Below are 21695 nucleotides of genomic sequence, written 5' to 3'. Positions count from 1 at the left end.
GGGTTTTGGTTAGATTGGGGGTATTGGTTAGTGAGGGGTTTTGGTGAGTGAGCGAGGTTTGGTTAGTGAGAGGGTTTGGTTAGTGAGGGAAGTTTGGTTAGTGAGGGTTATTTTTAGTGAGGGGGTTTGGTTAGTGAGGGGGGTTTCGTTAGTGAGGGGGTGTTTGGTGAGTGAGGGGGGATTTGGTGAGTGAGGGGCGTTTGGTGAGTGAGGGGTGTTTGGCGAGTGAGCGGCTTTGGTGAGTGAAGGGGATTTGGTGAGTGAAGGGGTTTTGGTGAGTGAGGGGTTTTGGTTAGTGAGGAGGTTTGGTTAGTGACGGGGGTTTGGTTAGTGAGGGGGGTTTGGTTAGTGAGGGGGGTTTGTTTAGTGACGGGGTTTGGTCAGTGAGGTGATATGTTTAGTGAGGGGGGTTTGGTTAGTGATGGGAGTTTGGTGAGTGAGGGGTGTTTGGTTAGTGAGGGGGGATTGGTGAGTGAAGGGGATTTGTTGAGCGAGGGCTTTTGGTTAGTGAGGAGGTTTGGTTAGTGACGGGGGTTTGTTTAGTGAGGGGGGTTTGGTCAGTGAGGGGATATGTTTAGTGAGGGGGTTTGGTTAGTGTGGGGGATTTGGTTATTGAGGGGGGTTTGGTGAATGAGGGGATATGTTTAGTGAGGGGGTTTGGTTAGTGTGGGGGATTTGGTTATTGAGGGGGCTTTGGTCAGTGAGAGGATATGTTTAGTGAGGGGGTTTGGTTAGTGTGGGGGATTTGGTTATTGAGGGGGGTTTGGTGAATGAGGAGATATGTTTAGTGAGGGGGTTTGGTTAGTGAGGGGGTTTGGTTAATGAGGGGGTTTGGATAGCGTGGGTGTTTTGGTTAATGAGGGTGTTTGGTTCGTGAGGGTGTTTGGTTAATGAGGGTGTTTGATTAGTGAGGGGGTTTGGTTAGTGAGGGGGTTTGGTTACTGTGGGGTTTTGGTTCGCATGGGGGTTTGGTTAGTGAGGGGGTTTGGTTAGTGAGGGGGTTTGGTTCGTGAGGGGGTTTGGATAGCGTGGGTGTTTTGGTTAATGAGGGTGTTTGGTTCGTGAGGGGGTTTGGTTCGTGAGGGGGTTTTGGTTAATGAGGGTGTTTGGTTCGTGAGGGGGTTTGGTTAGTGAGGGGGTTTGGTTCGTGAGGGGGTTTGGTTCGTGAGGGGGTTTGGTTCGTGTGGCTAATGTAGGAGAGAGCTCTGGGCCAAGGTTCTTCCTCCCATTCCCAATTCATATTTTCCAACATAATCAAAGATGCACACAGTACTCTGCTTTAGGGAGCAAGGTGTCCCTTTCAGGACAGGGATAAGGAACATTTTAATTTCACTTGGATGGTTAGGTAACAATGGAATCTGTCTCAGAAGGCTATGGGGGGTGGGAGGTGGGGGCGCATGGGATCACTGAGTGTTTTTATGTCGAAGGGACGTTGATTCTTGTTTGTCCTGGAATATAAATTTAGAGAACATAGAACATAGAACATAGAACAGTACAGCACAGAACAGGCCCTTCAGCCCACAATGTTGTGCCGACCATTGATCCTCATGGATGCACCCTCAAATTTCTGTGACCATATGCATGTCCAGCAGTCTCTTAAATGACCCCAATGACCTTGCTTCCACAACTGCTGCTGGCAACGCATTCCATGCTCTCACAACTCTCTGCGTAAAGAACCTGCCTCTGACATCCCCTCTATACTTTCCACCAACCAGCTTAAAACTATGACCCCTCGTGCTAGCCATTTCTGCCCTGGGAAATAGTCTCTGGCTATCGACTCTATCTATGCCTCTCATTATCTTGTATACCTCAATTAGGTCCCCTCTCCTCCTCCTTTTCTCCAATGAAAAGAGACCGAGCTCAGTCAACCTCTCTTCATAAGATAAGCCCTCCAGTCCAGGCAGCATCCTGGTAAACCTCCTCTGAACCCTCTCCAAAGCATCCACATCTTTCCTATAATAGGGCGCCCAGAACTGGACGCAGTATTCCAAGTGCGGTCTAACCAAAGTTTTATAGAGCTGCAACAAGATCTCACGACTCTTAAACTCAATCCCCCTGTTAATGAAAGCCAAAACACCATATGCTTTCTTAACAACCCTGTCCACTTGGGTGGCCATTTTAAGGGATCTATGTATCCGCACACCAAGATCCCTCTGTTCCTCCACGCTGCCAAGAATCCTATCCTTAATCCTGTACTCAGCTTTCAAATTCGACCTTCCAAAATGCATCACCTCGCATTTATCCAGGTTGAACTCCATCTGCCACCTCTCAGCCCATCTCTGCTTCCTGTCAATGTCCCGCTGCAGCCTACAACAGCCCTCTACACTGTCAACGACACCTCCGACCTTTGTGTCGTCTGCAAACTTGCTGACCCATCCTTCAATTCCCTCGTCCAAGTCATTAATAAAAATTACAAACAGTAGAGGCCCAAGGACAGAGCCCTGTGGAACCCCACTCACCACTGACTTCCAGGCAGAATATTTTCCTTCTACTACCACTCGCTGTCTTCTGTTGGCCAGCCAATTCTGTATCCAAGCAGCTAAGTTCCCCTGTATCCCATTCCTCCTGACCTTCTGAATGAGCCTTCCATGGGGAACCTTATTTAACATTTAACAGGGAAATTCAAACACATACAGATCAGAATTGAGGGGCTAAGTGGTGGTCTCTGCTTCTCTTTCTACATTTCTCCAAGACCCCAGTGGGACAGTGACACCCCAGTAGGAGGGAGATCCAATGGGTGAGAGTTCCAGTGGGACAGTGAGACCCCAGAGGGACAGTCTGTCCCTAGCAGGAGGGAGTTCCAATGGGACAGTGAGACCCCAGAGGGACAGTCTGTCCCCAGCAGGAGGGAGTTCCAGTGGGGTAGTCTGTCCCCAGTGGGACAGTGAGACCCCAGTCGGAGGGAGTTCCTGGAGGCAGATGTTGACTGGCTCGCTGAGCTGGTTTGTTCTCATTCAGACGTTTTAGCGCTATGCTCGGTAACATCATCAGTGGAGGCGTTGAGATTTAAGCAGTTGTTTGTAGTCAATGTGTTACTCACCCACAGGCATCGAAGAGACACCACTGATAGAATGGCTGGTAAGGCACTTCGTGGTGGCAGGGCTGGAAGAGAGTTTGGCTGATGACACTGCATTGTTTCCTTGCCCATGTGACACGGTGAGGATTCTCCTGTGGGTCACAATGTTAGAGACTGACTGTGACACACACTCGGCTTCACTCTGCCTGATATACATAGGTAGCCCATACATAGTGACACACTGGATGTGAGTTTGCTCGCTGAGCTGGAAGGTTAGTTTTCAGATGTTTCGTCACCATTCTAGGTAACATCATCAGTGAGCCTCCGGTGAAGCGCTGGTGTTATGTCCGGCTTTCTATTTATCTGGTTAGGTTTCCTTGGGTTGGTGATGTCATTTCCTGCATTGGTAATGTCATTTCCTGTTCTTTTTCTCAGGGGATGGTAGATTGGCTCCAAATCAATGTGTTTGTTGATGGAATTCCCGTTGGAATGCCATGCTTCTAGGAATTCTCGTGCGTGTCTCTGATTGGCTTGTCCTAGGATGGATGTGTTGTCCCAATCAAAGTGGTGTCCTTCCTTATCCGTATGTAAGGATACGAGTGATAGTGGGTCATGTTGTTTTGTGGCTAGTTGATGTTCATGTATCCTGGTGGCTAGCTTTCTGCCAGTTTGTCCAATGTAATGTTTGTCACAGTTCTTGTAAGGTATTTTGTAGATGACGTTCATTTTGCTTGTTGTCTGTATAGGGTCTTTTAAGTTCATTAGCTGTGAGGTTGGTGGTGTCAGGTGTATGTGTCTTTGGTTCTTCCAATAGTGTAGTCAGTGTTTCTTTGGCCAGGTTGCTGTTGATGGATGTGAACAGGGCTGTTACATCATACAGATGAGGAAGGACACCACTTTGATTGGGACAACACATCCATCCTAGGACAAGCCAAACGGAGACACGCACGAGAATTCCTAGAAGCATGGCATTCCAACGGGAACTCCATCAACAAACACATTGATTTGGAGCCAATCTACCATCCCCTGAGAAAAAGAACAGGAAATGACATCACCAACACAGGAAATGACATCACCAACCCCAGGAAACCTAAACAGATAAATAGAAAGTGGGACATAACACCAGCGCTTCACCGGAGGCTCACTGATGATGTTACCTAGAATGGTGACGAAATGTCTGAAAATGAACCTTCCAGCTCAGCAAGCAAACTCACATCCAGAACCTCAACCTGAGCTACAAATCTTCTCAAAACTCACTGATCGTAACACACACATGGAGAAATATGCACAGCTGTAGTCCAAGGTACAGCACACACACACACGCCACTCCATCGTCTGTACTCACTGAGACCTACCATCCCACTCCACACTTTGCTCCCAACCCTCTCTGTATTAATAACTTCTTCCTTTCCTCCCATCAAGGCTCCTGAATGCTGGGTCTGCTCTGAGCAGAGGACTTCAGGGATACAACTGGTAAAGTAGATAAGCCGCTGGTGCCCCTGCATCGGTCAGGTAGTAACCTCTGATAGCAGGGGTTTTGCGAAGGTCCTTCAAATTTACTTGGGATTTCCTCCTGTCTCCATCTGACCCAAATACTGTGTCCAAAGACGGTCAGAAGTTAGTGAGTGATAGATATCGTTCCAGTCAGAAATGAGCTTCCTACATCTGTGACTCCTTTCCCAGTAATAGTGACCTGAACAGCTGATGTTCAGGATCATTGACGAACACAATGTCAGGGAGAGTGACTGCCTCCCAGCCTCGTATCCCTCACTCAAAGCCAGTGTAGTCTGCTACAATGAGAAAGAACACAGACAGCACAGTGCCTCAGTGGTTAGCACTGCAGCCTCACAGCACCAGGGACCCGGGTTCGATTCCCACCTCAGGCTGTGTGGAGTTTGCACATTCTCCCCGCGTCTGTGTGGGTTTCCTCCGGGTGCTCTGGTTTCCTCCCACAGTCCAGAGATGTGCAGGTTCGGTGGAATGGCCAGGCTAAATTGCCCCATAGTGTCTAGGGATGTGCAGATGAGGTGGATTACAGGTCTGGGTGGCAGTCAGTGTGAATTTGTTAGGACAAAGGGCCTGTTCCCACACTGTAGGGATTCTATGATCTTCACATTCAGTCTGTCCCAGCATCTGACCAAGTACTGTCAGAAAACTTTAAAACACTTGATTGATTGTTTGATTTATTGTCACACGTACTGAAACACAGGAAAAGCTTTGTTTATGAGCAGCACAGGCAGATCGTAGTAAGCAAGGATGAACAGATCAAAACACCTTAGACAAAGGCAGAGACAACAGTAACTGCAGAAGCTGGAGAATCCGAGAGAACAAAGTGTGGAGCTGGATGAACACAGCAGGCCCAGCAGCTCTCAGGAGCACAAAAGCTGACGTTTCGGGCCCTAACGCTTTTTCTGATGAAGGGTCTAGGCCCAAAATGTCAGCTTTTGTGCTCGTGAGATGCTGCTTGGCCTACTGTGTTCATCCAGCTCCACACTTTGTTACCTTAGACAAAGGCACACAAGTTTTGAGAGGATTTGTAACTCGGGTTGTGGATGAGGTTGTAGACATGCTCGCCGAGCCGGTGGTTTTGGTTGAGGATATTTCATCACCCTGCTCGGTAACACCATCAGTGTGCCTCTGGTGAAGTATTGGTGTTCCGTTTCACTTGTTATTTCTGTGCTTCAGTTTGCTGGGGTGGTTGGCATTTACTTCCAGTGCTGTTTTACATACAGCTTGCATTGCACAGGGCGTGCCTTAGGTGAGATCAATGTTAACAAGACCACATTATTTGAAGGTAGAGAGTCCTTTTGTCAGTGTAATAACAGCCGGGAAGAAGCCGTTCCTGAAGCTGCTGGAGTGTGGGTTCAGGTTTCTGTACCTTCTGCCTGATGGAAGAGGCTGTAGGAGATCATTACTGGGGTGCGATGGGTCTTTAATGGTGTCGCTGCCTGTCCTCAGCAGCAGGCTGTGAAAATACAGTCCGTGGATGGAAGGTTGGCTTCTGTGATAATCTGGGCTGTGCACACCACCCTCTGGAGTTTCTCACCGCCCTGGGCAGGGCAGTTGGCATAGCAGGCCGCTATGCACCCGGACAGTATGCTTTCGGTGGTGCATCGGTAGAAGTTAGTGAGTGACCTTATGGACGTGCAAAATCTCCTGAGTGGCCTGAGGAATAACTGGCATTGTGGTACCTTCTCGACCATCACATTTACATGGGAAGCCCAGGACAGGTTGTCGGTTATTGTCACTCCGAGGAATTTGATGCTCTTTACTCGCTTAATCTCAGTTCCGCTGATGTGGATAGGGGTGTGTTTTCCTTCTTTCCTTCTCAAGTAAATGATCAGATCTTTAGTTTAGCTTTAGCCCTCTATCTCCTTTCTATATTTTGACTCATCGTTGTTAGATATCAATCCCATTACAGTGGTGTCGGTGAACTTGTAAATGGTGTTCATTTGGAATTTAACAACAGAGTCATGTTGTTTACCAAGCTAAACAAGGCCACTTCACTCCAGGGCCAGGCCCACTCTCTATCAGATCTCCTCTCAGCTACCTTCTCTCCCAGAAAGAACACTCCCAGCTTCTTTAATCTCTCCTCATCGCTGAAGTTTCTCATTCCTGGAACCATCCCTATAAATCACTCCTGCACTATCTCCAGTACATTCACACCTTTCCTACAATGTGGCACCCACCACTGTACACAATACTCCAGCTGAGGTCTAAGGCTTGTCAATAAACACAGAGCTGGAAAAGCACTGTTGGCCATGCAGTGTCCAAGGAGCAGGAAAGCCAAGGTTTCAAGCCAAAACCCTTCATCAGGACTGGGAGGAGGTGGAGAGCCCAGACATAAATAGGGCAGGGGGGTGGGTTAAGTGGAGGGTAGGAGTGATGGTGATAGGTGCATGCCTAGGGGATTATTGTGGTCTCTGGGAAGAGTGGAGCAGATCAGTCAGTGGGAGGATGGACAGGTTAGGACAGGTCAGGACGGGGAGAGCTGGATGTGACAAGTCTGAGGATGGAAGAATTTTGAAGCTGTGAAGTCAATGTCAAGGCCATTGGGCTCTAAGCTTCCAAGGCAATATATCGGGTATTGTTCCTCCAATTTATGTTTGGCCTCACTCTCACGGTGGAGGACACCACCTATGGAAATTTTGTCAGGGGAGTGGGAATGGGAAGGGGAATTAAAATGGATGGTAACTGGAAGGGCGGGTTGGTTGTTGCGTGCAGAGCACAGATGCTCCGCAAACCGGTCCCGGAGCCTGGTTTGGTCTCCCCAATATAGAGGGGACCACATCGGGAGCAATGGATGCAATAGATAAGGTTGGGTGATGAGCAGATGAATCTCTGCCAGATCTGGAAGGATTGTTTGGGACCTTGGACAGAGGTGAGAGGTGGGGTGTAGGGTCAGGCGTTGCACCTCTTGTGGTTACAGGGAAAGGTACCGGGTGCGGTAAAGGATTTGGTGGGGAGTATGGAGCTGACGAGGGAGTCATGCAATGAATGGTCCGTGTGGAAAGTGGACAGGGGTGGGGAGAGAAATACCTTTTTGGCCTGATTGTAGATGGTGGAGATTTGGAGGATGATTCACTACATTTTGCAGGTTTGTGGGTGGTACCTGAGGGCTCATATTCACCTCGGGAGCTTATAGCCCAATGGCCTGAATATTGACTTCATGAGCTTCAAAATCTCTTCTCCCACAACCTGGTCATGTTCCTACTCACCTATCCGCTCCACCCTTCCCATTGACCAATCACATTTACGTCCTAACTGCATCCACCTATCTCCATCTCACCTACCCTCCCTCTAGACCCCTCCAGCCATTTATTTCTGGGCTCCTCTCCCTCCTCCCAGTCACGCCTGAAAGCTCCTTAGATGCTGTCAGTCCTGATGTGTTTTCCCAGCTCCACAGCTGCAGTCCTTACTGTCCCTCTCCAGAGGGCTAGCTTGTCTTGTACAAGTTCACGTTCACCTCCCAACTCTTGTTTATACAATTCAGATTCCTCTCTGCTAAATGAAATACATTCTAAGATTCCCTGCCACCTTTGACCTTAGGCATGTGCACACGCAGGTCTCTCTGCTTCTGCACACATATTGGGGTCATAGAATCCCTACAGCGTGGAAACAGGCCATTCGGCCCAACAGGTCCACACTGCCCCTCTGAAGAACATCCCACCCATTCCCCATTCCCCATGTCTAACCCACACACCCCTGAACACTACGGGCAATTTAGCATGGCTGATCCACCGAGCCTGCACATCTTTGGACTGTGGGAGGAAACCGGAACACCTGGAGGAAACCCACGCAGACACGGGGAGAATGTGCAAACTCCACACAGACAGTTACCCGAGGTGGGAATCGAACCCGGGTCTTTGGTGCTGTGAGGCTAGTGCAAACCACTGAACCACCATACCACCCTTTATTTTGTCATGTCCATACATGTCGTTCCTTCTGCCCTATCACCTCACTTTTTACTGAACTGAACTTCACATTGTCAGAAATCCATCATCATTCTCATCAAAGTCCACATTAATTTCAAACATGGTGTCATTTGCAAAGATTAAGATCTGCCCTTCACATCAGGGCTGCATCTGACCGAGTGTGGCATCAAGGCACCCTAACAAAACTGGAATCTGTGGGTATCAGGGACAAAGTCTCCGCTGGTTACAGTGATACCTGGCCCACAGGAAGATGGTTGTGGTTGTTGGAGGTCAGTCGTCTCAGCTCCAGGACATCTTTGCAGGAGATAACAAGGTGTGGAGCTGGATGAACACAGCAGGCCAAGCAGCATCTTAGGAGCAGGAAGGCTGATGTTTCAGGCCTAGGCCCGTCCCAAAATGTCAGCTTTCCTGCTCCTCTGATGCTCCTTGGCCTGCTGTGTTTATCCAGCTCCACACCTTGTTATCTCAGATTCTCCAGCATCTGCAGTTCCTACTATCTCATATCTGCAGGAGTTCCTCAGGGTAGTGTCCTAGGCCCAACCACCTTCACCTGCTTCATCAATGACCTTCCCTCCATCATAAGGTCAGAAGTGGGGATGTTCGCTGATAATTGCACAATGTTCAGCACCATTTGTCACCCCTCAGGTACTGAAGCAGTCCGTGTTCAAATGCAACAGGATCTTACTCGGCCTCAGAGTTGATTCTGGCCACATTCGCTCATGTCACTTCCTGCAGGATTCAGACCTGACCAGAGATTGGAGAGTGTGATGCATCCAGAGAGCCTCTGCACTAACTAACATTGCTCGTCTGACCGTACAGTGTTAAAGAGGGAAACAATGACAGAACGGGCATGTCATTGGGCCAGCCCAGGCTGGTGTTCTGGGGGCACAGGTTGAAATCTCTCTATAGTAGCTGGTGGAATTTAAATTTAACTCATAAATCTCACAGCAATGAGCCTTGATTCTTATAAAACCCACCTGGTTCACTAATGTCCTTTAGGGAAGGAAACTGCCATCCTTACCTGGTCCTACATGTGACTCCAGACCCACAGCAATGTCATTGACATTTAACTGACCTCTGGGCAATGAAGAATGGGAAATACAAGCCGACCCAACCAGAGATGCCCTCATCCCATGACTTAAAAAAAACATTCAGTGTTACCACTTCTAAACCTTCAATTCACAAAATTCTCAGCCGTGAAACAGGCCAGTGTGAGCCCAGCTGTGAGTGTGAGGCCAGTGTGAGCCCAGCTGTGAGTGTGAGTCCAGTTTGAGCCCAGCTGTGAGTGTCAGTCCAGTGTGAGCCCAGCTGTGAGTGTGAGGCCAGTGTGAATCCAGATGTGAGTGTGAGTCCAGTGTGATCCCAGCTGTGAGTGTAAGCCCAGTGTGATCCCAGCTGTGAGTGTGAGCCCAGCTGCGAGCGTCAGTCCAGTGCGAGTCCAGCTACAAGTGTGAGGCCAGTGTGAGTCCAGCTGCGAGTGTGAGGCCAGTGTGAGCCCAGCTGCGAGTGTGAGGCCAGTGTGAGCCCAGCTGCTGTCTCAGACTGCGAAACCCAGCGCTCTAATTTCCTGGAGCTGATGGATATTCCTGCAAAGGTGCTGGTCCAGGACTCCAGGAGCAGATGGAGCTCCTACAAAGAGCAGATTGGAAATTCACCAAACTGATCTGACCTGCCTTATCTTTGGATGTTAATCAAAGAACAAAGAAAATTACAGCACAGGAACAGGCCCTTCGGCCCTCCAAGCCTGCGCCGATCAAGATCCTCTGTCTAACCTGTCATCTATTTTCTAACGGTCTGTGTCCAGTTGCTCCCCGCCCATCCATGTACCTGTCCAGATACATCTTAAAAGACACTAACGTGTCTGCGTCTACCACCTCCGCTGGCAACGTGTTCCAGGCACCCACCACCCTCTGTGCAAAGAACTTTCCACGCATTTCTCCCATAAACTTTCCTCCTCTCACTTTGAACTCATGACCCCTAGTAATTGAGTCCCCCACTCTGGGAAAAAGCTTCTTGCTATCCACCCTGTCTACACCCCTCATGATTTTGTAGACCTCAATCAGGTCCCCCCTCAATCTCCATCTTTCTATTGAAAATAATCCTAGTCTATTCAACCTCTCTTCATAGCTAGCGCCCTCCATACCAGGCAACATCCTGGTGAATCTCCTCTGCACCCTCTCCAAAGCATCCACATCCTTTTGGTAATGTGGCGACCAGAACTGTACACAGTATTCCAAATGTGGCCGAACCAAAGTCCTATACTACTGCAACATGACCTGCCAACTCTTGTACTCAATACCCCGTCCAATGAAGGAAAGCGTGCCATATGCCTTCTTGACCACTCTATTGATCTGCATTGTCATCTTCAGGGAACAATGGACCTGAACACCCAGATCTCTCTGTTCATCAATTTTCCCCAGGACCTCTCCATTTACTGTATAGTTCGCCCTTGAATTTGATCTTCCAAAATACATCACCTCGCATTTGCCCGGATTGAACTCCATCTGCCATTTATCTGCCCAACTCTCCAGTCTATCTATATTCTGCTGTAAACACTGACAGTCCCCTTCACTATCTGCTACTCCACCAATCTTAGTGTCATCTGCAAACTTGCTGATCAGACCACCTACACCTTTCTCCAGATCATTTACATATATCACAAACAACAGTGGTCCCAGCACAGATCCCTGTGGAACTCCACTGGTCACAGGTCTCCAATTTGAGAAACTCCCTTCTACTATTACTCTCTGTCTCCTGTTGCCGAGTCAGTTTTTTATCCACCTAGCTAGCACACCCTGGACCCCATGTGACTTCACTTTCTCCATCAGCCTCCCATGGGGAACCTTATCAACCACTTTACTGAAGTCCATGTATATGACATCTACAGCCTTTCCCTCATCAATCAACTTTGTCACGTCCTCAAAGAATTCTATTAAGTTGGTAAGACATGACCTTCCCCGCACAAAACCATGTTGCCTATCACTGATAAGCCCATTTTCTTCCAAATGGGAATGGATCCTATCCCTCAGTATCTTCTCCAGTAGCTTCCCTACCACTGACATCAGGCTCACCAGTCGATAATTACCTGGATTATCCTTACACCCTTCTTAAACAAGGGGCCAACATTAGCAAGTCTCCAGTCCTCCGGGACCTCACCCGTGTCTAAGGACGCTGCAAAGATATCTGTTAATGCCCCAGCTATTTCTCTCTCGCTGCCCTCAGGTAACCTGGGATAGATCCCATCCGGACCTGGGGACTTGTCCACCGTAATGTCTCTTAGGATACCCAACTCTTCTTCCTTCCTTATGTCAACTTGACCTAGAGTAAGCAAACATCTATTCCTAACCTCAACATCTGTCATGTCCCTCTCCTTGGTGAATACAGATGCAAAGTGCTCCTTAAGAATGTCACCCATTTTCTCTGACTCAGCGCTTAACTTTCCTTCTTTGTCCTTAAGTGGGCCAATCCTTTCTCTAGTTACCCTCTTGCTCTTTATATATGAATAAAAGGCTTTGGGATTTTCCTTAACCATGTTTGCCAGCAATATCTCACGTCCTCTCTTAGCCCTCTTAATCCCTTTTTTCAGATTCGCTCTACATTCCCGATATTCTTGCAAAGCTTCGTCTGTCTTCAGTCGCTTCGACCTCATGTATGCTTCCTTTTTTCTCTTGGCTAGTCTCACAATTTCACCTGTCATCCATGGCTCCCTAATCTTGCCATTTCTATTCCTCATTTTCACAGGAACATGTCTCTCCTGCACTCTAATCAACCTCTCCTTAAAAGCCTCCCACATATCAAATGTGGATTTACCTTCAAACAGTTTCTCCCAATCTACATTCCTCAGATCCTGCCGAATATTGGTATAGTCGACCTTCCTCCAGTTTAGTACTCTTCCTTTAGGACCACTCCTATCCTTGTCCATGAATATTGTAAAACTTACGGAATTGTGGTCGCTATTTCCAAAGTAGTCCCCTACTGTAATATCAACCACCTCGCCGGGTTCATTCCCCAGCACCAGGTCCAGTATTGCCCTTTCCCGAGTTGGACTACATACACGCTGCTCTAGAAAACCCTCCTGGACACACCTTACAAATTCTGCTCCGTCTTGACCCCTAACACTGAGTGAATCCCAGTCAATGTTTGGAAAATTAAAATCTCCCATCACCACCACCCTGTTTCTCCTACACCTTTCCATTATCTGTTTACATATTTGTACCTCTATCTCACACTCGCTGTTGGGAGACCTGTAGTACAGCCCCAACATTGTCACCGCATCCTTCCTATTTCTGAGTTCTACCCATATTGCCTCACTGCTTTAGTTCTCCATGGGGCCCTCCTTCAGTACAGCTGTGATATCGTCTTTGACCATTACTGCAACTCCTCCACCCCTTTTACCTCCCTCTCTATCCTGCCTGAAGCAGCGATATCCTGGGACAACTAGTTGCCAGTCATGCCCTTCCCTCAACCAAGTCTCAGTAATAGCAATAACATCATACCTCCAGGTACCGGTCCAAGCCCTAAGCTCATCTGCCTTATCTACTACACTTCTCGCATTAAAACAAATGCACCTCAGACCACCTGTCCTTTTGTGTTCATCATCTGCTCCCCGACTACTATTCCCTTTAGTCACACTGACTCCACTATCTAGTTCCCTACAGGCTTTCGTTCCTACCTCTTTTCTGTCCAATATTTGGTTCCCATCCCTCTGCCACACTAGTTTAAACCCTCCCCCACAGCAATAGCAAAAGCACCCCCAAGGACATTGGTTCCAGTCTGGTTCAGGTGCAGACCGTCCAATTTGTAATAGTCCTACCTTCCCCAGAACCGGTTCCAATGTCCCAAAAATCTGAACCCCTCCCTCCTACACCATCTCTCAAGCCACACATTCATCCTAGCTATTCTTTCATTTCTGCACTGACTAGCACGTGGCACTGGTAGCAATCCTGAGGTTACTATCTCTGAGGTCCTACTTTTTAACTTGGCTCCTAACTCCCTAAATTCTGCTTGTAGGACCTCATCCCGTTTTCTGCCTATATCGTTGGTGCCTATATGCACCGCGACAACTGGCTGTTCACCCTCCCCCTTCAGAATGTTCTGCAGCTGATCGGAGACATCCCTGACCCGTGCACCTGGGAGGCAACATACCATTCGGGAGTCTCGTTTTCGATGCTGAACCGCCTATCTACTCCCCTTACAATTGAATCCCCAATGACTATTGCCCTCCTACTCTTTTTCCCACCCTTCTGTCCAGCAGAGCCAGCCACGGTGCCATGAACCTGGCTACTGCTGCCTTCCCCTGGTGAGCCATCTCCCCCAACAGTGTCCAAAACGGAATAGCTGTTTTGGAGGGAGATGGCCGCAGGGGACACCTGCACTGCCTTCCTGCTCTTCCTTTGCCTTTTGGTAACCCACTCCCTCTCTCCCTCAGTGATCCTAATCTGCGGTGTGACCAAATTGCTAAACGTGCTATTCACGACCCCCTCAGCACCGCGTATGGTCCAAAGTGAGTCCATCCGCAGCTCCAGAGCCCTCCTGCGGTCTCACAAGAGCTGCAGCTAGATACACTTCCTGCACATGAAGGAGTCTGGGACATCAGCCCTGTCCCTGAGCTTCCACGTTGAGCAAGAGGAGCATAGCATGGGTCTGAGATCTCCTGACATTATTGAACTTAACTTAGATAAATGAAAAAGGAACCAAAGCGTTTTTGGCAATCACACGATATACATATAAAGAAACATGAAATAGAAAAAGCCTTACCTTATCTACACACCACCGAGTCTTTTCCTTTTGGTTAGAGGAGGAGGGTGGGTGGGAGACACCACACGTGTCGTGTCTCGGGTTCAGCCGCTGCCCAAATAAATGAAGACCGTTCCCGCTCGAGGTAAGCTTTTTAAAGTGGCAAATAAAATGTTACCTTCCTGGCAGCCTCCTGCTGCTCTCTCTGTCTCGCTCTCGCTCTCCTCCCGAAAATTGGACATATTTAAATTCCAAGATCATTCCAGATACTGACTACAAAGGGCAGCACTGTTTCAGGAATGCAATGGATTGATAATCCCTCACTCTTACAGATTGCACTGTGGTGTTTGCTTCTTTGTCTGCACTTCCATCCTGACCTTCCCTCCACTATAAGGTCAGAAGTGCGGAAGTTCACTGATGGTTACACAACGTTCAGCAACATTCGGCACTCCCCAGATGCTGAAGCAGTCCGTGTTCACATGTAACAAGATCTGTCGCTGGGTGAAAATCCTGGAATTCCCTTCCTAACAACCTGGTGAGTCAACCTGCAGCACATGGACTGCAGCAGTTCACGAAGGCAGCTCACCACCACCTTCTCAAGGGGCAACTAGAGATGGGCAAAAAATGCCAGACCATTTTTGGCAAATCATTTCTTACCGAGTTTTACATTTTTGCTTAGGTTCAGTAAACTATTTCCCTTTTCCAAATTAATCTCTCAGCAGTTTTAGTTCATTCTTTTCTCCACGTTTTACCTTAAACAACTAAAACAGAAATCATAAAATGCTTGTAATTATATGTCATTTTCTCAATAGGGTAAATATTTATCATGTGTAATGGACAAACAGTGCACAATATCAACCTCCAGAGCTAAAACTTGAGAAGACTTGATTAACATGCCCTGTGAACTTGTTCAATAATCAGTGAGAGATTTTTGGACTCACAGAGCAGGGGTGGGGAATGTCGTCACTGTAGACCTCAGGACACGTCTGACTAACTCGCCAAGAATTGCCAAAACGATCGGATGTTGCTTCCACAATCCCCTGTCGCGTGGTGAAGTCATTTTCTGCATCACCATCAAAATTCCCACACAATCCACTGACTTGGCCCTGGTGCTGCGACTCAAGCTGTATATAGACACGGGTTCCTGCGGTAGGGACAACAGAAATGAGACAGACAGTGCCAGGGTCTGTGGGTGATACCCACTCACTCTCTCTCACTGTCACTCACTCACTCACTCTCTCTCACTGTCACTCACTCACTCACTCTCGCTGTCACTCACTCTCTCTCACTGTCACTCAATCACTCACTCTCTCTCACATCCTGTCACTCACTCACTCTCTCTCGCTGTCACTCACTCACTCTCAATCACTGTCACTCACTCACTCTCACATCCTGTCACTCACTCACTCTCACATCCTCTCACTCACTCTCAATCACTGTCACTCACTCACTCTCACATCCTGTCACTCACTCTCAATCACTGTCACTCACTCACTCTCTCTCACTGTCACTCACTCACTCACTCTCACATCCTGTCACTCACTCACTCTCACATCCTCTCACTCACTCACTCTCACATCCTCTCACTCACTCTCAATCACTGTCACTCACTCACTCTCACATCCTGTCACTCACTCTCAATCACTGTTACTCACTCACTCACTCTCTCACTGTCACTCACTCACTCTCACATCCTGCCACTCACTCACTCTCACATCCTCTCACTCACTTTCAATCACTGTCACTCACTAACTCTCTCTCACTGTCACTCACTCACTCTCACATCCTGTCACTCACTCACTCACTCCCACATCCTGTCACTCTCACTCACACACAAAGACTGAACACTGATACACACCCTTCCACTTTCACTCAGAGGGATTTGAAAATCACCAATATAACCCCACTATTCAAGAAAGGAGACAGAGAAACGAGGAAACATTAGACCAGCAAGCTGTACATCTATCCGTGTGAAAATGCTCCAATCAACTACTGAGGAGGCAGCAGCAAAACTTGCAGAAAATCATCATGCAACCAGGAAGAATCAACATGGTTTTGTGAAAATGAATCTATGTGTTACAGATTTATGGGGTCTTTTGGAAGAGAACGCACAGGATGGTAATCAGCAGATATAGAAGACTGGAATTTCCAAAAGACGTTCAAAGATATGTCATAGAGTTGGTTATTGCACAAGGTAGGAGCTGATGGACTTGGAGGTGACAGGAGAAATAATCAACGAACCAGAATCTCAAGCACAGTCGACAAGCTATAGTCAGCGAAGTACCCCAGAGACCTGTTCTTGGGTCCCAACTCTTTCCAATCCCTGTCAATCACAATCACATTTACAAGCGCATAGAGTAGGAGGAAGAGGAAGTCAGTTAGCCCCTGTGAACCGTCTTCAAGCAGTAAAGAGGTTACTTGATTAATAGTGAAACAAAATCTATATTCAGGGTGAGGGGGAAAAGCAGGAAAGTGACTGCTCCAAATGCTGGTGCGAACAGAAACAGGGGAATTGAGAATGGGGAACAAAGAAATGATAGAGAAATTGGACACATACTTTGATTCTGTCTTCACTAAGGATGGAACAAGTAACACACTGCCCCCAGAATTATTAGCGAACCAAAGATCCAGAGAGACGGCAGAATTAAAGGAATTCAGTATTAGTAAGAAATTGGTGCTGAGAACATGAATGATGTTAAAGGCTAACAAATCTCCAAGGCCTGGCAATCAACATTTATTTGGTACTTTAAGGAAATGACTTTGGGTGGCACGGTGGCTCGGTGGTTAGCACTGCAGCCTCACAGCACCAGGGACTTGGGCTCAATTCAACCCGCAGTGACTGTCTGTGTGGAGTTTGCACGTCCTCCCTGCGTCTGCCCGAGTTTCTTTGGTTTCCTCGCACAGTCCAAAGATGTGCAGGCTCGGTAGAACGGCCATGCTAAATTGTCCATAGTGTTTAGGTTAGGTGGGTTATAGGGGGATGGGTCTGGGTGGGATGCTTTGAGGGTCAGTGTGTTTACCTTCTCTCAAGGTAAACCTGCAGTTGAGTCAATAGTTAGGAAGGCAAATGCAATGTTGGCATTTATTCTGAGAGGATTTGAATACAAAAACAGGGATGTACTACTGACACTTTATAAGGCTCTGGTCAGATTACATTTGGAGTATTGTGTGCAGTTTTGGGCCACATATCTCAGGAAGGATGTACTGACCCTGGAGCAGGTTCAGAAGAGGTTCACGAGAATGGTCCCAGGAATGAAAAGCTGAACATATGAGGAATGTTTGCTTATTCTGGGTCTATACTTGAAGAATATACTCATTGCAGTGTAGAAAGATGAGGGGACATCTAATTGAAACTTTCAGAACACTGAATAGCCTGAAAAAAATGGATGTTGGGAAGATGCTTCCATTGGTAGGAGAGACTAGGGCCCGAGGACACAGCCTTAGAGTAAAGGGAAGACCTTTTAGAATGGAGACAGGGAGAAACCTCTTCAGCCAGAGAGCGGTGAATCTATGGAATTCACTGCCACAGAAGGCTGCGGAGGCCAGGTCATTGAGTACATTTAAAATTGAGATAGATAGGTTCTTGATTATCAAAGGGATCAAGAGTTACAGGGAGAAAGCGGGGGAACAGGGTTGAGGAACTTATCAGCCAATATTGAATGGCGGAGCAGACTCGATGGGCTGAATGGCCTAATTCATGCTCCTATGTCTTTTGGTCTTATGTGATAGAGAAGGGTGAGTGATTGTGAGTACTGTATAGGAGCCATTCTGTGGTGAATGGAATTGTATTTTACTAGAAATTTATTGAAGGTTTGTTACATGTAAATAGGTTTGGCTTACTGGTAAATACAGAATCTTCTATTCTCTTGATTTTGATCTGAGGACTGAAATGGGAAAGGAATACTTTAAAGCAAGGACTGCGGAAGGAGCTGCTGGACTTTTACAAACAAGTTGCTGGAAGTAATTCTGTGTGGTGTTTACACTGCTTTGTTATTCAAATATTGGGAACAGAAGAGTGAAGGGGCATGGGATTGCAGTGTGTGTGCAGAATGAAGCTCACCCAGTAACAGAGATAATGGGAACTGCAGATGCTGGAGATTCCAAGATAATAAAATGTGAGGCTGGATGAACACAGCAGGCCAAGCAGCATCTCAGGAGCTCAAAAGCTGACGTTTCGGGCCTAGACCCTTCATCAGAGGCTCTCTGATGAAGGGTCTAGGCCCGAAATGTCAGCTTTTGTGCTCCTGAGATGCTGCTTGGCCTGCTGTGTTCATCCAGCCTCACATTTTATTATCTCACCCAGTAACAGTTTGCTGATTGGTTTGTGCAATTATGGTCAGTTGTGATGTCAGGTGTCCTAAGCTCTCTGATTGGCTCCTTGACTGGGCTACAGTTTGGTATTTATAACCGAGGAGGAGTGGGTTCTGTGTCTCCGTATCTGCAGGGCTCAGGGTGCAATGTGATCAGGATTCTGGGTTGGGATGGACAGGAGTCAGGATTCTCGACAAACACAGCTCGGGTTTTGGGATGAGCTTAATATCGGACGCAACATCTATCTGAGGCTACTGTGGGTCTTCACAAGTGGCTGAAATGAACTGAGAAACCTCACTGAGTGAAGTCGAAACTCCCATTGTTTAGTTTTTGAGTCATACAGCACAGAAGAGGCCCTTCAGCCCATCAAACCACTGATCATGGCCAATGATTTGGATTTGTAGTGAGTAGGGAGTGAAAGGAGTTTAGAAATCTCTGCAAACCGCCAATCTCTTATCGACCTGTGAGGCTGTAGTTGTAAAGACACTCACCTCCATCCCAAAGAACAGACAACCCCAAATCTGTGACGACAGAGACAAACAGGCCAGTTTGATGGAGAGACAGTCCACTTCCACTGTACACTTTGGGCAGTTTCACACCAATCCCATTGACCATGGCATCCTTCCCTGCAGGAACATTGAGTAATAACACACACCGAGTAATACCACGCACCGAGTAATAACATGCACCAAGTAATAAACCGCATTAAGCAATAACACACACCAAGTAATAACACACCGAGTAATAACATGCACCAAGTAATAAAATGCATTAAGCAATAACACACACCAAGTCATAAACAGCTCACACTCTCTATAAAATGGTGTTTCTTATTTTCTGTTTTATCTCCTCAATCTTCCGACCACAATGAATACCTCGGCCTTCATCTGAGATGTACCTCCCTAATGCACCAACCTCTTTCTGTCTCCCTGAAGTCTGCTACTATTCTCTTTTATTTTTCCTGCCAAAGTGCATTAGCCCCTCAATCTCTGTCTTTCTAATGAAAATAATCCTAATCTACTCAACCTCTCTTAATAGCTAGCACCCTCCGTACCAGGCAACATCCTGGTGAACCTCCTGTGCACCCTCTCCAAAGCATCCACATCCTTTGGGTAACATGGTGACCAGAACTGTACGCAGTACTCTAAATGTGGCCGAACCAAAGTCTTATACAACTGACATAACATGGATGAACACAGCTGGCCAAGCAGCATCATAGGAGCAGGAAAGCTGATGTTTCAGGCTGAGACTCTTCTTCAGAAATGTGCATCAATCTTCCTCAGGACTTTTCCATTTACCACGTAGTTCGCTCTTGAATTGGATCTTCCAAAATGCATCAACTCGCATTTGCCCGGATTGAACCCCATTTGCCATTTCTCCGCCAACTCTCCAATCTATCTATATTCTGCTGCATTCTCTGACAGTCCCCTTCACTATCTGCTGCTCCACCAATCCTAGTGTCATCTGCAAACTTGCTGATCAGACCGTCTATACCTTCCAGATCGTTTATGTATATCACTGTATACACAGAAACCTAAGGGGCAACATTTTTACGCAGAGGGCAGTATGCAAATGGAATGAGCTGTCAGTGGAAGTGGCTGAGGTAAGTACATTAATAATATTTAAAAGACATTTGGACAAATACATGGATAGGAAAGGTTTGGAAGGAGATGGGCCAAGTGCAGGGGAATGGGATTATTGTGCTTGGACATTTTGGTCAGCACAGGCTAGTTTGGGCCAAAGGGCCAGTCTCTGTGCTGTAGGACTCTATGATTCTTTAAGACTGTAGTTCACTCCCACCTCCCCAGCAACACCGCTCCCCACCCACACACCCCCCACCGCATCCCGAGAGAGGACATTCAATCACATTTCTCTCAACATTCCTGCTGAATGCTCCCCCCAGCAAGCGAGTACATTTTCCATTCTCTCAACTTTCACAATCTCTTACCCTTTAGGAGGTGAATGATTGTGTTGCCAATTGTCAGAATGATGGACTTGGTACAGGTGACCCTGCTCGTCCCACATGGCACATTCTCAGCTGTCACACTGAACAGGCCACTATTTTCCTGCACTAACACATACTCGCAGTCCCCAAGAAAGCTGTACATCCGCCCATCAAACGTCATGTAGTGAGGGTCTCCAGTGGCCAGGCAACTCCCTGAGCACGGCCTGTTAGTACACTGCCACCTCCGATCGCGACACACACTAAATGGAGCAACAAGAAAGCAGCATCAGTGAACAAACCATTAATAATAGCTGGTAACCATGGAGAGTGATTGATAATGCCTGATCGTGATGAGGAGTGAACAAGGAGAAGATCCTGTGGGGGACAGTCAGTGTCACTAAGAGGAGTGGGTGAGGTGAAGGCCCAGAGATGGCCAGTTAGGGTGTATTCTGTTACAGAGATCTGCCATTGTGAGTTTGGATAAATGAGAGGTTAGAGATTTACATTTTCAGGGCTGATACTGTGTGACATCTGGGATAGCTTGCCTACAGTTTAACACCTTAACTTCTAGAGTCTGTTTGAAGTGCCTGTCATTGTAAGCTGGAAGCAGCTTCCCTCTCCAGGAACCACATCCTGAGCTGCTCCACTACAAAATGAACAATGCCTTGGGCTGACAGCGCAGGAATGGATTTTTTTTTGAGCAGCTGCTGGTCAGTACAGTGTTTCAACTCCAGGAACTTTGAAAACAGTAATGTTCTCAACCAGCTCAGGGAAAGGATTGATAGTCTTGGGAGAGGGAACCGATCTCTCAGCAAGGGCGAAGGAATTTAACTTTCTAATTAGAAATTGGGGGTGGGGCGGGGGTGGGGGGAGACAGAGACAGAAACCCTCATCACATTGAAGAACAATTTAAATGTGCCCTTGTGATGCCGAGGCAGACACAGCTATGGGCCAAGGGCTGGGAAATGGGGCTAGAATAGTGAGGTGGTTGTTATTGACTGGCACAGACTCGATGGGCTGAAGGGCCTATTGCTGTACTATAGAACTCAATGGCTCTATGACCCTAGTGGGGAAATCCAAGCTCGTCTTCAGAGCCAGCAACATCAGTCGGGAATAGGATTGGAACAGGTCAGTGCATAACGTCCAGCACAGACATGATGGGCTGAAGGGTTTCTCAGTCAATGTTGAGGAGTGATAATGAATGATGGATGTTGTTAACAGGTGAGGGCTGTGAGTGACGGATAGCTTGGAG

General features: G+C 47.5%; 1 protein-coding gene across 1 annotated transcript in view; it reads right to left on the bottom strand.

Moving 5' to 3' along the window:
- sspo (SCO-spondin) overlaps positions 1 to 21695 on the bottom strand; it is a 517250-nt gene that overhangs the window by 382810 nt on the left and 112745 nt on the right. Inside the window, exons 21-24 of the mRNA XM_059646360.1 lie at positions 20447 to 20703; positions 18990 to 19124; positions 15129 to 15331; positions 3041 to 3168 (exon numbers count right to left, since the gene is read on the bottom strand). Of these exons, the coding sequence (XP_059502343.1) occupies positions 3041 to 3168; positions 15129 to 15331; positions 18990 to 19124; positions 20447 to 20703 (723 nt within the window). The remainder of the gene's footprint in view (positions 1 to 3040; positions 3169 to 15128; positions 15332 to 18989; positions 19125 to 20446; positions 20704 to 21695) is intronic.

This window comes from Stegostoma tigrinum, chromosome 5, assembly GCF_030684315.1.
Source record: "Stegostoma tigrinum isolate sSteTig4 chromosome 5, sSteTig4.hap1, whole genome shotgun sequence".
NCBI lineage: Eukaryota > Metazoa > Chordata > Chondrichthyes > Orectolobiformes > Stegostomatidae > Stegostoma > Stegostoma tigrinum.
Note: the sequence above shows the minus strand (reverse complement) of the source record. Positions and strands in the feature narration are given on the sequence as shown.